The sequence below is a fragment of the Bufo bufo genome, chromosome 5 (assembly GCF_905171765.1).
Source record: "Bufo bufo chromosome 5, aBufBuf1.1, whole genome shotgun sequence".
Classification (NCBI taxonomy): domain Eukaryota; kingdom Metazoa; phylum Chordata; class Amphibia; order Anura; family Bufonidae; genus Bufo; species Bufo bufo.
The window spans coordinates 55,240,151-55,261,454 of record NC_053393.1 but is presented as its reverse complement, the minus strand read 5'-3'; the positions used below and the strand labels follow the sequence as shown (position 1 = coordinate 55,261,454).

Here is a 21,304-nt window from a genome sequence, read left to right as displayed (position 1 = left end):
AGCTCATTAGCTTATCATAGTGGGATCTGTGGTGTCGGAAGAGGCAGTTATTGAGTTTAATATGTTAACAGTATGCAGCGAGCTCTTAAGCTCCTCCTAGTGGTGGATTCAGGCAGCCAGAATTTTATCATTTAAAGTAGTTTTCCCGGGATAACTTATTAAAGCCCCAGCATTAGTATTAATCATCAATATCCAAATGGTGGGTTCCAAGTCCCAGAACCCCTACCGATAAGCTGTTTTAAGCAGTTGCTATGCAGATCCAATACCCAGGAGCTACATAGCTCTGTCTACCATGTAATGGCCATGCCTGACTAATGCAGTGCTTCTTGCAATCACTTAAAGCAGTGCTGCAGTAATCAGACACAGACACTACACGGTGTACAGAGCTGTGCAGTTCCAGTGATTGGCTCCATTATCGCAACTCCTATAAATATCTGATTGGACCTCTGCAACCTGATATTGAGGAAGACCTATCCTGAGGACAGGTCATAAATAAGTCAGTCCTGACTTGGGCAGATTTACTAAAACTAGTGTTCTATACACTGCTTCTAAATGCTGTAAATTTGGTGCCTCTTCAAGCCAGAAAATCAAATCTATGACAGATATGAGCTGGCATAATCTGAGCTATAATTTAAGCCAGTTTCTGGTGTAAATTATAGTAAATTTGATGGGCTGCGACTCTTCTCACTACGCTCCATCCACCAAAACCTGCAACTTTTTTTCTACCACAAAACTGGTCCAAGCTGCAATCTCCTATTTCTGCAGGACATTTGGTGCTATGAAAAATAAATTCCACACGCTAGAAAAAAATATTAGGACATTAATCAGCACAGAATGTCAGGTGTATATAGATTAAAAGCACAAAATAGCCTTCAAGAGGGGGGCATTAACTTTAAGCATTTCTAAAAATGTTTAAATAATATCATTAACTTACCAAACGAATTAGAAATAATGGCATTCTTTCCTTGAGGAGAAGTAGGGGATGGGTTGTTGAAGGCCAGTCTGTGGAAGCTGGTGGAGGCATTACAGATATATCCAGGGAAGCCAGCACTCCAATCACTGCTTTGGCTGCACTGGGACGGATCAAGGAGCCCACTTCCTGGCACCACCTTTGCTCCTGTCTTTCCTACATTAAAAAACAAAAATATTTTTATTAGTTGCTAATTACCCGGGTAATAAAGAAGGTTTAGTGAAATCTTACAGAAGGTCTAAAATTATTATTGAGGTTGGGCGATCCGCTCTCTCTCATAAATATTTTTTTAGACAAAAGTAGCAGAAAAGAAATCCAGTACAAGGCAGAGTGGAAATACGTCCTACTGGGCCTCCAGAACAAAGTGGCCAAATGGCCAATGGACAACCCCTGGAACCCCACTGATCAGCTGTTTGAATGGACAGGGACACTCACCAGTCACCGTGGCCTCTTCTTCAGCCTGAGACGGCATGTCCATCGGTCACATAACCTTTGGGAATCTCAGTTATATTCAAGTAAATGAGTCAGGTCCCCTACCAATGTGATATTCATGACCTATCCTAACTATAGGTCATAAATATTTAAGGATTTTACTATTGATGGGCTATTCTCAGGATAGGCCATTGATATCAGTTCAGCAGGGGTCCAACAACCCACACCCACACCGATCAGCAGTTCTGCAGTAACTGATTGAAGTGAATGGGAGCAACTCTGTCCACTTCACAATGGATGGAGCTGTTTAGTTCCAGTACAGACTTCGAACGCCTGAGCTACTCAGGAACTGCAGATCGGCAGGGGATACAAGGTGTTGGACCTTCGCCAATCAGATATTGATGGCCTATCCTAAGAATAATAGGAAGTATCCAGAGTAGTAGTAATAGCCTCTTTAAAGTAGTACAACCCCTTTAAGTCGCATAAAAACCCTTTAAGGTGGCTATGAACATAAATATTTGTCTTCAGATCTCACTAATATTGAATGAGAATAAATATCTAACCCTATGGCTACCTTAAATCTGGTCATACACATAGCAGAAAATGCAGGCTAAAACCACCAATTTTGGCAGGATGGTTTATGGGGGCCTTACAACTCTTCCCAACAGCAAATGTTGGGGTTATAAGGAATTAGGCATGTTGGATTTTAATATGCCCAATCCTTTGTTGCCATAGGAGATAAGCCACTGCCAAAAGGGATGGTGGCAGGTGTTATTCTCCTCTCCACATTGAAATAAACATGCATGGTTGGCCAAGCAAGGCTTAAAAGTTTTTAGTGGAGTCAAGAGAAATACGTGTTGACCAAATAAGCCATTATGACCAGCTTAAGAATTGCTCTCATGACAATGTTTCTAATTAAAATGGTGGGTTGATGAAAAGTTTGGGCTGATGCCTTCTCTAAGATGGTTATGTATTTACCTGTCAATGTCCCATCGGTATCAATTAGAACAACTTCATGCTCCCATCTAAATCCCGCCTTTTTGGGTGAATTGAAGTATTGTATTCCATTAAACTTTGCACTCCAGCCTCCACATCTGTCTGAGCAGAGTCCAGTAATAGATGTGACCGCGATGGCTGCACAGTTTGATCGGTCAAAGTTGATAAACTTTACAGACGAAACAGTAAGTCCTTCATCAAATGGGAGGGTGATGCCTCGAGCAGTGCAATAATTAGGACCAAGTCCTAGCTCATCCAGATGTCCCACAATGATAGCATTTTTTAGAACAGCTCCGCTGGCCTCTCCCCATCCACCAACATAATTAGAAATTACTCTTTTAGTTTCTATGCCAGAGTCCTCATTATTGACCATGGTGAAGTTGTGGAACTGGAGAGCACCGCCATTGACCCATTCTGCTCCTTTCTGACAATTCCAAGTGGTCAAAGACTTGAATATAGCCGGGAATGGTGTAGAAGAATAGCAATTTCCACCTACCACTGGGAAGTAATTCTCAAAAATCCATATGCCAAACCATCCCTGAGAGTGAACTGTGTTATTGTAGAATTCTCCAAGTGGCACCAACTTCTGGCAAATGTTAGGATCATAGGAAGGTCCATCTGGGTTATTGTGCATTCTGTACCAGAAGCCAAAGTGTGTGCCACCAGCAGCGGCATTGTGTCTAATTGTGTTATTTGGATTGGTAACCCAAAATGCTGCTGGGGTAACATCATCATTGAGCAAGCTGGTACTTTGCTTAACAAACACAGCCAAGTTGTACTGAAGTATGTTTCCGTGCTCAATGCCATCTTCAATGAAAAACGCTCCTCCCATGATATCGTAGATGACATTATTTTCCACAAGTAGGTGGTGGGTATTGTGGATGGTCACTGCTCTGTTGTAGGTCTGATGAATTCCACAACCACGCACATACGATTTATACTGGACATCACCCATTAAATGCCAATGTATTGGATACCGGCCTAACCTGAAAGCCTGCCCTGCATGGAAAACCTAAAAAAACAACAACAAATGTTTTACTTTATTATTATTATTATTATTATGTACAAATATTAAAATTCTCAGTAAAATATGTACAGTACTTTATCAGTAGATTACATTTTATTCATACAATCATTAATCACGATGATCAATCACTTGAAAGTTACTTAAAAGAGAATGTGCCAGATAGCAACACATCTCCTTTTTTCTAATCAGTTTTTATTTTCTGATTGTAGATTTTTTAAATTCTATTTCCTGAACATGAATATGGGGGCGGCCATCTTGCCTGAGCTGTTCTTAATAGAGTATTTAGAGAATTTTTTTATAGAAGCAGCCACATGGGCCATGGACACAATGGGCAGGAGGACACCTCATGAACTTTTAGGGGAGAATTTTCTAGGCATCCTCTGTGACCTATGCAGAGGTCAGGAAGAAGTAGATAAGCTTTGACAATCACCTATCGTGAATGGTCGATCATATGTTATCTATACACTTAGGTGATATCTGCCATTGTAATCATGTCTGTAATGATAAGCAGATAGCTGCAGTAAAGTGATCTGTACAGACCAGGAAGTGGTGCCTATTATTAAAGGGGTTATCCGGTAATAATATTGATGATCTATCCTCAGGATAGGTAATCAATATCAGATCTGCAGGGGTCCTGGTTGTCGGCTGTTAGAACAGACCAGAGCTCTGTGAGCGCCGCGGCCTCTTCCTAGGTCATGTGATGTCACTATACATTGGTCACATGGCCTAGTTGCAGCTCAGCCTTATTGAAATAAATAGGGCTGAGCTGCAATACCAATCACAGCCACTATACTATGTACAGCGCTGTGCTTTGGAGAGATGCTGGGAGCCGATTGCGCTCCCTATAGCTCCGGTGAGTGTTGCGGCTCCCTGCAACAGCTGATCAGCAGAGGTACCGGGACTCAAACCCCCACCGATCTGATAATGATGACCTATCCTGAGGATAAGACATCATTATTCATTACTGCATAATTTCTTTAAGCTCAGTTTCCAGTACGAAAACTGCATGATGTTATGTTTTTTGTACAAATGTAGATACTGACATGAAAAATTAAAAATAACATCTCAAAAATTATATTAAAAAGTGTTTAAGATAAAAACATGATTGAGGCTACTTTCAAACTGATGTTTCTGGGTCCGCTTGTGAGATCCGTTCAGGGCTCTCACAAGTGGCCCAAAACAGATCAGTTCAGCCCCAATGCATTCTGAATGGATAAGGATCCGCTCAGAATGCATCAGTTTGCCTCCGTTCAGCCTCCATTCCGCTCTGGAGGCGGACACCAAAACGCTGTTTTAAGCATTTTGGTGTCCGCCTGACGATGCGGAGCCAAACGGATCCGTTCTGACTTACAATGTAAGTCAATGGGGACGGATCCGTTTTCACTGACACGATAGGGTGCAATTGAAAACGGATCCGTCCCCCATTGACTTTCAATGTAAGTCAGGACGGATCCGTTCTGAGCGGATACAAGCGTTTGCATTATCGGTGCGGATCCGTCTGTGCAGATACAAGACGGATCCGCACCGAACGCAGGTGTGAAAGTAGCCTTAAACAATAGTTTTTTTTCTTATGGCACATTCAATTTAAAGGATTGTTATATATTACCTCATCAAAAAAAAAATTGCATTGTGGGCAAAATGCAGCTTTTGGAAGGCACTGGTACTCCTTACAGAGTAAGGACTTTGCAAATTAGCTCTTCTTCAGGAAAGAAGAAAACTGTCTACACTGTAAGTCAATATGTGACCCATTATAGGGCCTTGAAACATGACTAACAAATCAGCTATATCAGAGAAACCCATCTGTAGACAGATGTTTCAGAGCTCTTGCTCCTGGTCCGTACAGAGCAGAGTACTGGCTGGCTGTCTGAGATGCCTTCAAGGCATCTCATAGGGGTTACTGGTTCTCCTTACAGAGATCCAGCTGGTGCAGAGAGTTTTAAAGTACAAAATGTCAAGTGTGAATGAGAACTTAGAAGGAGAATTACTCCTTTATCAGAGCCTTTAAAGAAATATGTATGGGCCAATAAGGTCTTCAGATCCGACTTCTGTCACCGGCACAAAGATTTTGTGCAGATTCAAAGCAACATCCACCTCAATGTCCACACATGGGTATAAAACACATTCGTGTCTGACACCATGTAAGTAATGTTGGATGAAGATATTGATGTACATGGTGATTTGAAGTGAAATCACTATTGGTAGTGTAGATTTTTTTTATTTTCGTATGATGTAGTATATACTCGAGTATAAGACGAGTTTTTTGGCACATATTTTTGTGCTCAAAAAGCCTCCTCGTCTTATACTCGAGTCTAGTCTAGCTCCGGTAATACAGGCAGTGCGGGGGGCGGCGCTCACTCACTGACGTCACGCGCATGCGCCGCCTAGTGGGAGAAGGCGCGTGACGTCAGTGAGTGAGCGCCGCTCCCCGCACTGCCTGTATTACCGGAGCAAAGACAAAGTAAGAATACTGTTGTGAGCGTCGGGGAGGGGGATCTGTGTATGGCACTGTAGGGGGATCTGTGTATGGCACTGTAGGGGGATCTGTGTATGGCACTGTAGGGGGATCTGTGGATGGCACTGTTTAGGGGGGAGATCTGTGGATGGCTCCCTGTATTTAATGCAGAGTGTGTGTGTATATAATGCACACACTCTGCATTAAATACAGGGAGTCACCCTCTTGCAGATGTGTGTATATAATGTAGAGTGTGTGCATTATATACACATACACTCTGCATTATAGCTGCATTTCCCACCCTAGTCTTATACTCGAGTCAATAATTTTCCCCATTTTTTGGGGGTAAAATTAGGGGCTCGGCTTATACTCGGGTCGGCTTATACTCGAGTATATACGGTATATTTCTTATATAATGTGATAAGAAGAAAAAGTGAAAAAATTAAAAAGATTTTGCCACTATTTTTAGCTTGACACACTTACTTCCACATATTCTATTCTTCCAATGGACAGAAGTTGATTAGGTTTTGGAGCATGGAACATTATACATCCTCCAAATTGATCACTCCCTATTTCCTCCCCAAATCTTCCCTGGAAACACGTCTGTGTGGCAAATTCACCTAAAATAAGAACATGATGAATATTAAAAAAGAGTAACTTAAGGAAATCCTCAGATTTTTCATCATCATAAACTACAAAACTTCAATATCTTCCCCCAACCCTCCCAAAATGATCTTAGGGAATGATCATTCAAGAGTTTCACCATTGCCTGGACTAGACTATTAATCAAGGGTTGCCAGACATGTATTGTAGGACATGGATGGAGATGTACAACTTTATTCAAAAACTAAACCTACAGAGTTTCAAAATTTTATTTGCAGAGGAGGCATCTTAACTTTTGCTAAGAAGTCTGAGAACCTCCAGCTGTATACAACAATGTGTTTTTCATTTATGTCTTGACTTTTTACAATATTCAACAATTTTCCATAAAAAATGTTTTTTATTTAATGAGAGAATTTTTCATGTCTGTCTCCCTCTGGAGATTAAGACAGAAGTTGTGTAAGAAGATCCGTATTTAAATGAAATATTATCCTAAAAAACATTCTAGTCCATAAGATATGAGGGGGCAATCATGAAAAGGGTCTCCACCAATATACTCCATATAGACAACATAAAATGTGTGCTGTGATGCAGCATCATATACCAGAACAAACCATCACATTACCAGTATCAAATCCAGCCGGACAGGCCGCTGTGCTGTCGCTCCATTCCACATTGGTTGACCCCCTGACAACGATGTTTCTAGTGAGGAGACCTACTTCTGCTCTGGCCTCAAAAATAGTGCCGTCAGGTAGAGTGACCGAAATTCCCAGGTGTTTGTAGAGTAATGGCTGTGTTAGGGTCAGGACTGTGCCATCTCCAGATACAGACTGAATAGTCCGCTTTTCATTCTGACTTTGGCTGTGTCTGTCAGAGGATAATACAATTAATTATGGACAATAATGTGCTGTAAAGTTTTACATTAATGGATTCCTTAGGTAACATTTTTATGTTTAACACAATTTACAGATTACTTTTGAGCTTGTCCTGGGGCATCGTCAATAGTCATCTACTTATCATCAGAGGGCAGGATTACAATGAAAGGCAACACGTCTATTATAAATCAGGAGGCAGATAGCACTGACAATAGTGGTTGGTCGTGCCTCAGCTGCCTCCCCCTCTCTGCACATGTCACAGAGCATGCCCACAACACTATAGTCCATTATATGAATACTTTATCTTATATCGCTGAGGCTGGTGTAAAGCAAATATCCGAAAAATGGTTTGTTAGGCAAAAGCAATGGGGGACTGTATATTGTAGAAACATTTTCTACCTAGACGTTTAGCAAATTAATTAGTGATTATCCTTGTAGTACCTATAATGGCAGCCATATTGTTACCTAGCTTTCCCAGAAACAGATCTAAATAAGAACTGGCAGGTGCTGTGCTCTTTTCTGCATGCCCCTTGCATGTTGTGGCTTTTTTTTTACCATTGATTCCAATGCATTTTCATGATGTATTACGGTGTGATTCTCATATATGTACCTGTGACCTGTGGATGCGATCACTATTTCATCTCCCACTTTCCAAGTCACACTTTTCTGTAGAATTATAGTAGAGTTTCCCGATTCCACTGTCTGAGCAAGCCTAGTCCATGTAACAGGAATGGGGATACCTAGAAAAGAAGAAAAAACTTACCCTATGACACAGACCACTGACCACCACTACAGTTTACATACAGAATGAATCTATGTAAAAGTTGAGTAACATTGTACAGACTTTACATTACTGTTCTGACTTGTACTGGTCCTGATTTACTGCCTGTATCATACTCCAGAGCTGTATTCATTATTCTGCTGCTGTTGGAAAACTTGCCAGACGCCCTCCTAACAGCTCAGCTGGACTTCTATAATGCAGGGGGCAGAGTTCCTACTTCTCATTGCTGCACAGTTTCGGGTGTAAAGATGAAACTTCCCAGACGGCAGATTACCAGAGCAATATCTGTGCAGACACTGAACTAGTAGGGAATGCAGGAAGATCGAAGCCATGAAACTTGTGAGATTATGAATACAGCGCTTTACTAATATACAGGCTGTAACTATCCATCAGTACAGGCGTTCTATATACCATGTTACTCAACGTTTTTTGTAGATTCACTTGATATGTAGGTTTCTGCTGGCTTCTGATGGAGTCTTTGGCACTTGTAATAGCATATCTGATCTCTTACAAAGCAATCCTCTGTATTGTGGGTTATCCTTGTCCTTCTACACATCACTTGCACAGTAACTGGTATAAGGAGTAGGACATTATCTTCTAGAGAGCAAAGACTTTGCACCCACACTGAATCAGCAGGGAGCTGATGGTAGATGTGAGCTCAGATCAGAGGCAGCAGAATGTGGATCAGAATGGGCTACAATAGTAGTAGTTGTAAAGGCATTTTGTACAGCCTGTTATCATACATTTATTTTTACTAAAATTTACCATGAAGGTCCAGGGTCCCCTGCCTCACAGCCAACGTCTTAGCTCCATATACTGGTAACTCTGGAGAACGTATTTGGCCATGCAAGGTGATTATTGCTTTGTGCTGGAATGGAGCTGCCTCGGTTCCAATCTAAAAACAAATATTATATTTGAAATTTACCGTATCTCATGACGTCAGTCCAATAATTCCATCCAATACCTGGTTATTAACTATTTGATTCCATTGCACAGTAAATATTAGGCTTTGAGTACCTGAAGAGCACCGCCATCTGTAATGAGGATGTTCTCAGACTGCAGCTCTATATCTGCTTCATCAAAAATCAGAGTTCCTCCTGTTGTAAAAGTGAAAGGACTGTGTATATTACCGGGTTATATCATATTGTGGATTTGGAAAGGAAAAAGGTTGGGTTTATGCAAGTGAGTTTTTTTCTGCTGCATGTTGTACTTTTTGACTTTTTTTGTAGAAGTCATCCAAATCCAGTTGTATACACCATACTCAAATCTTCCTCAAAATAAAAATGCAATCTACTGATGTTACCAGCTCTGCTCTGGTCTTGTGCCACCTATCTTGCCCCTCTTGAGTGTTGACAAGATGTCTAAAGTGTGTTTGGTGAACAACATGGCCAGTAACTGGCAGAGGCGCTCATCTGGGCTGTAGTCACAAAGGATGTCATGTCACATTACCACCTCTAGAGAAGCAGAGGTAGTGAAGAGTCAAGACTGGCAGCAAGGGACCAGAGTGTGATCGGTAAGATTAGTATATTATTAGCTATTAATATTAACACAAAAACTCTTGAGACACAAGTAAGTGTCCTCTTACTGGGCTTTCTTCTGTTGACAATCCCTTTTTGTTAGTAAGGGTCCCCAACCATAAACTGATCACAGGGTATCCAGCAATCAGCTGGAACCTGCAAGCAAGTGATCAATTACCCTGCAGTGCCTCCACAGGGGAAACGAGGCATTACATGATATACATAGAAATCAGTGGGCTGTCCTCCAAAGCAAGGGCTACTTTTTGTAGTCGCTCTCTGCTTTGGCTTAGGATAATGGATGTGGGAAAATGTTTTTTTTTTCTAGATGAAAGGTTACTTTAATGTATTTTTAAAGAAATAAATAGCGTCCAACTCACACAGTTATACATTCAGAGGAGGAACACAAAGGACAACGGGAAGAAGAAAATGTATACGCTTTCTCACATTTACTTTAGCACCTAAGTACTCAATGTGTATTTGATCATTTTAGTGTATTATTCATTACCTTGGATCAGCAACATCTTCAGTACTGGAGTACTCTCATCCAGTAGTATGATTTGCCCTTTTGTGATGACCGCCATGGACCCCTCATCGGGTGGAGACTCTCCTCCCCAGGTGTATTTAGAAGACCAGACATCGATGTAGAAAAAGTCTGCATTGTCCTAAAAAAGAATTGGTAAAAAAGATTTAGAAAAAAAGGATAAACTAAGGTCCTGATTGCATGTGCTAAGCTGGTCTCGATGAGCCCTGCTGGAGGCGACGAGGCGCAGGCCTTGCCATTAATGAAATGCCTTCTCTGGCAGTCCATGCACCAGACTGAAGTCTACTCAATCTCATAGCTGGTGTAGATTTCAGTTATTTACGACAGTGCCCTCGCCACATCCCCTGTCATGATCCCTCCCGTGACAGAGGTTAGAAGATCAGAGAGACTTGCATTATGTGATGATATCTGACAGCCTCTCGGTTTCACTTTGCAGTGTTGTTGTTGGTATGACCACACCTCTTGTTTAAGGTGTAGCTTGTGGTCATTACTATTCCTCTATTTAGTCTGGACTCACACTTCCTACCATGCGGTTGATATTATCTTCTTGGAGTTGGAAGAGCTGGTGTGTTGTCCAATTCTTAGTTCCTGCTCATTCATTTTCTATTGAAGATAAGTGTTCTCCCCTTTGTATTTTGTTTTCCCCTTTTGCTTATTGTTTCCTAGGCCTCAGGGAGACGCTGGTTCATTCATCCGGGAAGGAACCAGTGGTCTCAGACCCTGTCACTACGCCTAGGGATTTTCAGGGTATCTAGGCCTAGGTATACGGTGTATGAATATTCCCACCTTCAGGGTCTATTCATACTGACAGGAGTCAGGGCTAGGTTTAGGGTTTTCCTAGGTGGTGACCTTTTCCTTTCCTTAGCCGTGAGGCCTAGTTTTGGGTCATTTTCCTTCTGTTGTCATTCTGGTGTTCCTCCCCTTTCCCTACATTGTGACATTCACTTTTCGGAAACTGGCGAGGGTGGCTTAAAAATCCCAGCTGCAACTAAATCTAGTTGCAATGGCATTTAAAAAGTTGCAAAGCGGGGTTTTATGACTTTTTAGCTCTAAATTCATTACAAATCTCTCCATATTTCTCCAAATCTCTCCATATATAATGCATGGCATTATTATTGATTTATGCAATGTAACCCTTAGAGTTCTGGAATGTATTGGATAACACTGACATAATGATGTCAGTGTTTTACAATATATTCCAGAACTGGAGAAGGGTTACATGGCAATCATAAATCGATATAATGCTATGCAATCCGGTCAGTATGAGAGCTTCAACAGACACGTGCGTTCAACTCACTCGTGTGAAAGCAGCCTAAATATAGCAGTAATGCAATAAAAAAAATTTTTTTACATAGTAACATATCTGCACATTATGATTGTTTGCTTTTGCATTGCAGTCACTGAATATCTGCATTTGCCCATTTAATTCTGTTAGAAGGTGCTTTACCTTTGTCTTTTACAGACCTATTTGTCTCTATGGTAACAGACTACAAACCACAATCATACTTCCTTCAATCCGACCTGTTCATTGTATGTCACCCTGTATAGCTTATTTACAGACTCTGCATTCTCCAAGTCTACAATGATTTTGTGAAAATGACACCTCCACCGTTGCAAACAACAGAATTGCAAGTCTTGGTTTTGAAAGATGTTAGAGCTGAGAGGCAAAGGCCACATGACATAGAGAGGGAGCGTGTTCTGGTTGGTCCCATGCACTTTGCTATTACTCTCCTGTCCACAGAATCTGCATCGTCAGCAAACAAAGGGCTGAAAATTGGCCCAAAGATTGTCAAAAAAGGTGGAGCTGGAGGCAAAAACCAAATCCTTTTGTCCTGAATAGCTACCTGGCACCATATTGGGACCCAGTTTTGCCTTTGCTATGAGTCTTCTTCTCTTCTATGTAGTGGCAGATTTTTACATTATATTTCTATTTTATTTCTTACCATCGTTGCACTGCCTTGGCCTTCGATATATACTGTAACTTTGGCTCTTTGTGAAGGAGATTGGGCACTGGTTATACACACAATTTGTGTGGTATTAGCCGACTGGACGACACACACCGACTGTGCTATGGTGACAGTGATAGCCGAGGTATTAGTGCTACAAAGGAGAAAAAGAAAGTGAATTAATTGCTGTTACATGAACAATGCGACTCCTAGACGAGAGCATGGGCAGCCATATGTCAAATTGGTGGTAAATGGGAGCAGGTTCTCACAAGATCAGTCTCACAGCTGTCGAGGGCTAGGGGGCCTTATTGTAAATGCATTACAGAGATTCCATTGGAGTCATCATCATACTTACTAACCCTCCCAGGAGGCTTTGTAAGGGAAGGCCTTTCAGACTCCTAGAACAGTTGGCAAGTCAACCAGGTGCCACACAAGTATACTGGAATCTCCCGAATGTGCTCCTGTGTGTGGCACTGGGATCCTGCATCACCAGACTCGGCCCCTGTACCTAGGGCTACACCTAGCTACACCATATTAATATAGTCACGACGTGAGCTGTCTTACTGGATGCCACTGGATCTCTCAAGTACAGTTAAGGGTGGTTATTGCAGGTACTGCTAGCCGCCTCTGCTGTAGGTTCCCCCACTAGTCCTTCTTCTCCAGATTTCCATCATCCTCTAGTGCCTCTTCTCCAGGTTCCCATCATTAGAGTCATTGCTTCAGCCCCCTCCCCCTCGAGATTCAAAAATGTCAGGAATAGAGTCAAGAAAAGCCCTTAAAAGGGTTTATACCCCAAAAAGTTTGCAGTACTAAATGCAATGTTCTATCAGATCTTCCTGAAGAAAATTTTGAAACGTTGACAGGCATGATCATTATACGTCCATCAAGTCAACATTAATGTGAGATCAATGATTTGGCTTGAAAAGAGTTGTTCACCTTTTGGGGGTGTTTGGCCAAACCTTCCCTCCTGGCCGGACCTGCAAAGGGAAGTGTACTTACCTGCTCCCCACTGCTGGGTCCCAGCTTTTTCACTCCCTACCATAGCTGCCTGGTTTAGGTGCCGAACTGTCTGTATCCACTTTGACACTGCTGCATTGTGACCAGTCATTGGCTGCAGCAGCATCAAAGTGGATCTTGACAATGGGGGACCTAATGAGGAGGTGTCGGTGGTGGAATAAAGGAGCTGGGATCCAGTAGCAGGGAGCAGGTAAGTATGCTTCCCTTTGAAGGTCTGACCAGGAGGATGGAGTCTGACAAAACACCCCCAGAGGGTGAACGACCCATTTAAGAGAGGTCTTATCTCTATTTGCTGCACATCTCCAAGCAAGGCCCAAAATAGAGGTTAGCGAAAGTAGACGATCACTTTTATTCTGCATCTACATTCTGTATGAATCATAACCCCAGTCCCCGATGGTTAATCCAACTCTAGCGCCCATTAACATTAGAAAACGAGTCAGTTATGGCACATACCTGAACTGGAATCCAGTGATTGTGAGTCTGGTTCCCCCAGCTGTGCCTCCTCTCTTGGGGCTGACATCATATATGGCAGCAGTTAATGCGGATGAGTATGTAAAGGAGTTATTGATTTGTACAGTGTTATTTCCATTCACCACACTGACATTGCAGCTTAAGGAGGAGGTATTAGTATCTGATGGAGTATGTGAAATAAATGGTTAGGACAAGCTTGTCGTAAACTATGCCAAGATTTATCAGATCATGATACTAAGCTATAAACATCTAGTATATTGGGGTTCCACCTTTGGGCAATATATCTTCACTAATACAATCCATACATGTGAGGAAGAGATGGATTTCAGTTTCACTGAGTGATCAGGTTATATTTGCTGCCTATATAGAAGTCTATGGAGAGGAGAGGATAAGGAGAGGGAGGGAGCAGGAGACTAACTAGGAGATTACTACTAAGCTGCACAACAGTAGAGGAGATACTGCTCCCCTAACCCTCTCTCACACATACACAGAAGCAGCAGCATGGAGGACAATATACAGCAGTATTAAGAAGTGTTGCTGTGAAGCCAGCACTGGAGTAGGATGGTAAAATACCTAATAAAACCTTCATCAGCATTGTCTCTCTGTCTCCCTCTATCTCTGGTAATGCTCCTTCCTCCTACCCCCTTCCCTTTCAATAAACATAGAAACTGTATCTGATCCCTCAGTTAAACTAAAAATCCATCTTCTCATTGCCCCAGGAGGAGGACAGGAGTCTGATAAGTGGAGTTCGGGCAAGTGCCCAGCGGCGGCGCTCGGGCTGTAAGTGCCCAGGCCGCTCTGCCTTCTTCTTAGATAACTCTTCCCAGCCTCTTGCTTGGCCCACCCTGTAAGCCCCTTGCATCATCCAGTGTACTGGACGAGATCTGACGAGTGCGCAGTTCACCGCCGGCCCGAGCATGCGCACTATGATGACCATTGTGGGCAGAGGCATCGCCCCATGCAGTGTGCTTGTGCCTGCGGGATCTCGTCCAGTACACTGGATGATACAAGAGGCTTACAGGGCGGGCCAAGCAACAGGCTGGGGAGGAGTTATGTGAGAAGGCAGAGCGGCCTGGGCACTTACCGCCCGAACGCCGCCCCTGGGCACTTGCGAGCCCTCATTTACATATGAATAAAAAAGCGATTTTGCCTCTGTTGAACTTCAGAACAACACAACAAAGGTACCATTTGACTCATGTACAGTTATGCTACAGCGCTATGTAAGCGATCTATAATATGAAATTGTGGTGACAGACTTCCTTTAACCCCTTAGGGACCGGGCTCATTTTCACCTTAAGGACCAGGCCATTTTTTGCAAATCTGACCAGTGTCACTTTAAGTGGTGATAACTTTAAAATACTTTGACTTATCCTGGCCATTCTGAGAATGTTTTTTCATCACATATTGTACTTCATGACACTGGTAAAATAAAGTCAAAAAAAGTAATTTTTATTTATAAAAAAATACCAAATTTACCAAAAAATGTTAAAAAAATTTCCAAGTTTTAATTTCTCTACTTCTATAATACATAGTAATACCTCCAAAAATAGTTTTTACTTTACATTCCCCATATGTCTACTTCCTGTTTGGATCATTTTGGGAATGATATTTTGTTTTTGGGGATGTTACAAGGCTTAGAAGTTTAAAACCAAATCTTGAAATTTTTCAGAAATTTTCAAAAACCCAATTTTTAGGGACCAGTTCAGGTCTGAAGTCACTTTGTGAGGCTTACATAATAGAAACCAACCAAAAATGACCCCATTCTAGAAACTACACCCTTCAAGGTATTGAAAACTGATTTTACAAACTTTGTTAACCCTTTAGGTGTTGCACAAGAGTTATTGGCAAATGGGGATGAAATTTGAGAATTTCAATTTTTTGGTAAATTTTCCATTTTAATCCATTTTTCCAGTAACAAAGCAAGGGATAACAGTCAAACAAAATGCTATATTTATTGCCCCGATTCTGTAGTTTGCAGAAACACCCCATATGTGGCCGTAAACTACTGTGCGGGCACACAGTAGGGCGTAGAGGGAAAGGTGCGCCGTATGGTTTTTGGAAGGCAGATTTTGCTGGACTAGTTTATTTACACCATGTCCCATTTGAAGCCCCCCTGATGTACCCCTAGAGTAGAAACTTCATAAAAGTGACCCCATCTAAGAAACTACACTGCTCAAGGTATTCAAAACTGATTTTACAAACTTTGTTAACCCTTTAGGTGTTGCACAAGAGTTATTGGCAAATAGAGATGGAAAATTTGCCAAAATATTGTAATTCTCAAATTTCATGTTAATCCATTTTTTTCCAGTAACAAAGCAAGGGTTAACAGCCAAACAAAATGCTATATTTATTGCCCCGATTCTGTAGTTTGCAGGAACACCCCATATGTGGCCGTAAACTACTGTACGGGCACACTGTAGGGCGTAGAGGGAAAGGAGCGCTGTGTGGTTTTTGGAAGGCAGATTTTGCTGGACTGTTTTATTTACACCATGTCCCATTTGAAGCCCCGCTGATGCACCCCTAGAGTAGAAACTCCATAAAAATTACCCCCTTTTGGAAACTACGGGATAAGGTAGCAGTTTTGTTGGGACTATTTTTAGGGTACATATGATTTTTGGTTTATCTATATTACATTTTTGTGAGGCAAGGTTACCAGAAATAGAAATTCTGAAATTTGCCAATACCATCTCCATTTGCCAATAACTCTTGTGGAACACCTAAAGGGTTAACGACGTTTGAGTTTTGGATACCTTGAGGGGTGTAGTTTCTTAGATGGAGTCGCTTTTATGGAGTTTTTACTCTAGGAGTGCATCAGAGGGGCTTCAAATGGGACATGGTGCCAAAAAAAAAAGGCCATCAAAATTTGCCTTCCAGAAATCATACGTTCCTTTCCTTCTGCTCCCTGCCGTTTGGTCATACAGCAGTTTACGACCACATATGGGGTGTTTCTGTAAACTGCGGTATGAGGGTAATAAATATTAAGTTTTGTTTGGCTGTTAAACCCTTATTTTGTTACTGGGAAAAAACTGATTAAAATGGAAAATTTGCCAAAAAATAGCTTTTTTGGCAACGTTTTTATTTTTATTTTTTTACCGTGTATATCTGAGGGGTTAGAGAGGGGTGTATTTTTATAGAGCAGATTCTTATGGACGCGGCGATACCTAATATGTCTACTTTTTTTATTTATGTTTTACACTATATTATCTTTTTATACAATTTTTGTGATGTAAGGTGACAAAAAAAAACTTTTTTTGCACCGTTTTTATTTTAAAAAATTGACGGTGTTCATCTGAGGGGTTGGGGGGGTATTTCTATAGAGCAGATTATTACGGACGTGGCAATACCTAATATGTCTACTTTTTTTATTTATTTTACTTTTACAAAATAATATTTTAGATTTTTTTTTTTTTCGTTTTAGTGTCTCAAGTCTGAGAACCATTTTTTTATCCGATTCATAGACAACTCGTTTCGGGGTACCTGGAGACCCCTTTATCAAGTCTGGATCGGATCAGCAGAGCGGATGCCGCGGCTGAATCCAAGTGACACGAGGGTCAGCGTCCTCCTCGTGTCACTTGGATTCAGCCGCGGCATCCGCTCTGCTGATCCGATCCAGACTTGATAAAGGGGTTTCCAGTCCCCGGAAACGTGTTGTCTATGAATAAAACGGAAAATTGCTGAAACCTAAATATTGCTTATGACGGGTTGTGTTAGTGCGCCCTCTAAGGTCCACACGCTCGACGTAAAGTTCAGCGTTTTTTCTCTTCTACCGTTACCCGAGTGGCAGGGTGGCTCCTGCCCAAGGCGATCGGACGAATCTAGGCTGCACCAACCGTTGCAATTCTTTTCCTTTGGTCTTCATTGTGGTTGCGCCCAATTGGTGCAACCACAATAGGTGAGCAAACCATCTCTTATAGTAGAATTTTTTACTGAACATACTTACCCTATGAGCACCTTTCTCTATCCCATGCGCCACTATTTGTCATAGAACTGCAGGAATTTTCCTGTGTTGCCAGCGCTCTAGGACCGCACAAAAGAGTTGTACAAGGCAACCTGCACCAAGTAGACCGCAACTTTTTTGCACCATGCCCTGGTTTTGCGCATGGCATTATATGGCTTGAGGACTTGATCAGAGAGATCAACTGTAGTGTACGGGAGTTGTAATACCCGTCACTACCAAAGTGTCACTTGGTGTGCTGTCGTCCCTCCTTAGTTATGGAGAAGTTGGTATATGTCAGTTTTATAAAATGTCATGTAATGCAATGCTATGTATTTCCCTGTCACTGAAACTTGCACGTACAGGCCTGCTAGGGGTGTCATTCCTACTTCTAGTCCATAGAGGGAGCTAGGGAGCCCTAGTTTATATAAAGCCCAGTCAGGGAAGTGCAAGGGAGACGGAGTCTAGTATCTGTAAGCTACAGTTGGAGATTAGACAATGTCTGAGACAAGTCCAGGCCTGAAGCCTGCTGTTCAGGAGAAGATTCCCTCCTGAATTCCCATATGCAGAAGCAGGAATATCTTAGACTAAGAGCCTGAGGAACCATTCAGAAGCTGAGAGAGACAGAGGTAAAGATCAGAAGAGCCAGAGGTACTAAGAAAGACAGAGGAGGTACTTATTAAAGCCATAATCAAGGATATAAAGCCAGACTTAGGTTAATGGGCCTTGGTGAAGAATTGCTACATTCCAGGATCAGACAGAGTTAGAGTGCAAGCTCCTTTGCTGCAAGTCCTGTGTTCAACACTCTGTAATTACCCTGCTGTACTGAATTGCCTGCATCGACCGAATTGCAAAATCGACTGTATGCTGAGGAACTGCATTTCCTTTATTGTCTCTGCTTGGAAAACCTACTAAAGTTTGAGTTCTGTTTTAATCCTACGTTTCCTCAATTTATTCCTGCATCCGCAAACGGCGTGCCACCGTTTACTTGGCACTGGCGTCACAAACTATTTCTACCTATACCTGCCCTTGCAGAGAGTCAGCTGTACCAGGTTAGTGTATATTGCACTACATCACCCAGAAACACCTATTGCACACAACTTGAGTACACTGCACAACTCCTCCCATATACCGATTGTAGTCGACGATACAATCGGGCTTAAAGACCGTTGCCGCAGTACCTCACACAGGTGTGATGCCGTTACCATGAATTGTGGACAGTATAAGGACATCCCTCTTGTCCTTATATCTGACCAGCAACAGGTTTTCACTGGTAAGGGCATGGGTCTCACCCCTGGGATAGGTACCTGGAGGGGGTGGGCAGGGAGGCCGTGTTGATTTTTCCGCACGGTCCCACGAGCGGACGTGGATCTGGCGGCGAGGGACTGGAACAAGGGGATACTAGTATAAAAGTTATCCACGTACAGGTGGTAACCCTTATCTAGCAGTGGGTGCATAAGGTCCCACACAAGTTTCCCGCTATCACCCAGAGTGGGGGGGACATTCTGGGGGTTGAATACGGGAATCTCGCCCCTTGTACACACGAAACTTGTAAGTGTACCCTGAGGTACTCTCACAAAGTTTGTACAGCTTCACGCCATACCTCGCCCGCTTTGAGGGAACATACTGGCGGAAAATGAGTCTCCCCTTGAACGCAATGAGAGACTCATCAACCGCGACCTCCCTTCCAGGTACATAGGCCTGTACAAATTTGGCCCCAAAGTGATCGATGACCGGCCTGATTTTGTACAGGCGGTCATAGGCAGGATCACCTCGGGGGGGACATGCTGCATTATCTGAATAATGCAGGCATTTCTGGATGGCCTCAAACCGGGAGCGTGTCATGGCCGTACTGTAAAGTGGGGTCTGGTAGAGGACGTCCCCAGTCCAGGATTCCCTGACGCTAGGTTTCTTGACTAGGCCCATGTGCAGCACGAGGCCCCAAAACGTCCTCATCTCGGCTGCACTGACCGGGGTCCAGCCACCGGGCCTAGTCAAAAAGGAGCCTGGATGTTGAGCAACAAACTGTTGGGCGTACAGGTTTGTTTGCTCCACCATTAGATTTACAAAGTGGTCACTGAAAAAAAGACTAAAGTAGTCGTATTCAGTGAAGCCAACTGTGGAAATCTGGATTCCTGGTTGGACTTCAAAATCAGGAATCACGGGCTAAAAACGCTCAAAACGCTCTGGGATACACCAGACAAGTTCACCGGCAGGGGGCTCCGGTGGATTTAACTGGTGGGCCGGAAAACTAGTACGAGCCCCAGAGCTGCTCGTACTAGGGTGGGCCACAGGGTCCCTAGCATGGCGGTCCCCTTGCTCCGCCTGGCGGCGTCTCCGCCGCCTTGGGGGTTCATCCTCATCGCTAGATGATGAGGAGGACGCAGATGACAAAAGGAAAGTGGGGTCATCCTCGTCCTCACTAGGACTCTCGGAGTCGGAGGCAAGCTGGGCATATGCCTCCTCGGCCGAGAACATGCAGCGGGCCATAGAGGAGTGTTTGTCTGCATGTGTGTGTGCGTGCGTGCGTGTAAATCTTTATTCAGTGTGCGTGTGTGTGGGGGCACGGGTGTTCGCGAACTCACCCTAAACCTAACAGACAAAAAAATAAAAAAAATATAACTAAAAAAAGTGCAAATTTAAAAAAAAAAAAATAATAAATTCAAAATCGCTGATCAACTGTCCAAAGTTGATCAGTGGTGGGGTGTGCCATGCTCTAACAGTGGCCGGACGTTAAGAGTCACATCACCTCTCAGGATCGCAGGATGGTGATTGGTGGTGTATTATCACACCACCGATCACAATCCTGTTCCGGGTTATCGGGTCCCCAGAGACCCGAATAACCCGGAAATGCAGCAAACCGCAGGTCTGAATTGACCTGCGGTTTGCTGCGATTGCCTACACGGGGGGGTCACAGGATCCCCCAACGCATTGGCCCGGGTGCATGCTCAATGATTTACGCCCTGTGTCCTTAAGTACCAGGACATCAGAGCTTGTCCTTACAAGGTTAAAATTAAATCACAGTTTAGGAAAATGGATGTAAATTTCTATTTGAGCTTCCCCAATGCGATGTGCAGGTTGTGGTTTTCAGGTTATACATCAACCACTTGGCTTCCTATACGAGTGACCAGTGACCAGCATTCCTGCATATGTGCATTCTTCCGCCACACTATACATTGCCCATCCTAAGTTTGATGACTACAGTTTGATACATTTCTATTTTATATATATATACTAGCAGAAGGATCCGGCTTCGCACAGGTATATTTCATCTATTTCATTTAACCACCTCAGCCCCCAGTGCTTAAACACCCTTAATGACCAGGCCACTTTTTACACTTCTGACCTACCCTACTTTCACCGTTTATTGCTCGGTCATGCAACTTACCACCCAAATGAATTTTACCTCCTTTTCTTCTCACTAATAGAGCTTTCATTTGGTGGTATTTCATTGCTGCTGTCATTTTTTGTTATTAATCGAAATTTAACGATTTTTTTGCAAAAAAAATGACATTTTTCACTTTCAGTTGTAAAATTTTGCAAAAAAACCGACATCCATATATAAATTTTTCTCTAAATGTATTTTTCTACATGTCTTTGATAAAAAAAAAATGTTTGGGTAAAAAAAAAAAAATTGTTTGGGTAAAAGTTATAGCGTTTACAAACTATGGTACAAAAATGTGAATTTCCGCTTTTTGAAGCAACTCTGACTTTCTGAGCACCTGTCATGTTTCCTGAGGTTCTA

The 21,304-nt window shown here is 42.6% G+C and overlaps 1 protein-coding gene across 1 annotated transcript in view; it reads right to left on the bottom strand.

Moving 5' to 3' along the window:
• The window catches only part of LOC121002376 (fibrocystin-L-like), a 251,165-nt gene that overhangs the window by 60,224 nt on the left and 169,637 nt on the right, over positions 1-21,304 (bottom strand). Inside the window, 10 exon segments of the mRNA XM_040433838.1 lie at positions 935-1,126; positions 2,381-3,410; positions 6,361-6,497; positions 7,103-7,344; positions 7,963-8,092; positions 8,899-9,028; positions 9,151-9,230; positions 10,156-10,312; positions 12,135-12,291; positions 13,608-13,785. Coding sequence (XP_040289772.1) covers positions 935-1,126; positions 2,381-3,410; positions 6,361-6,497; positions 7,103-7,344; positions 7,963-8,092; positions 8,899-9,028; positions 9,151-9,230; positions 10,156-10,312; positions 12,135-12,291; positions 13,608-13,785 — 2,433 coding nt within the window.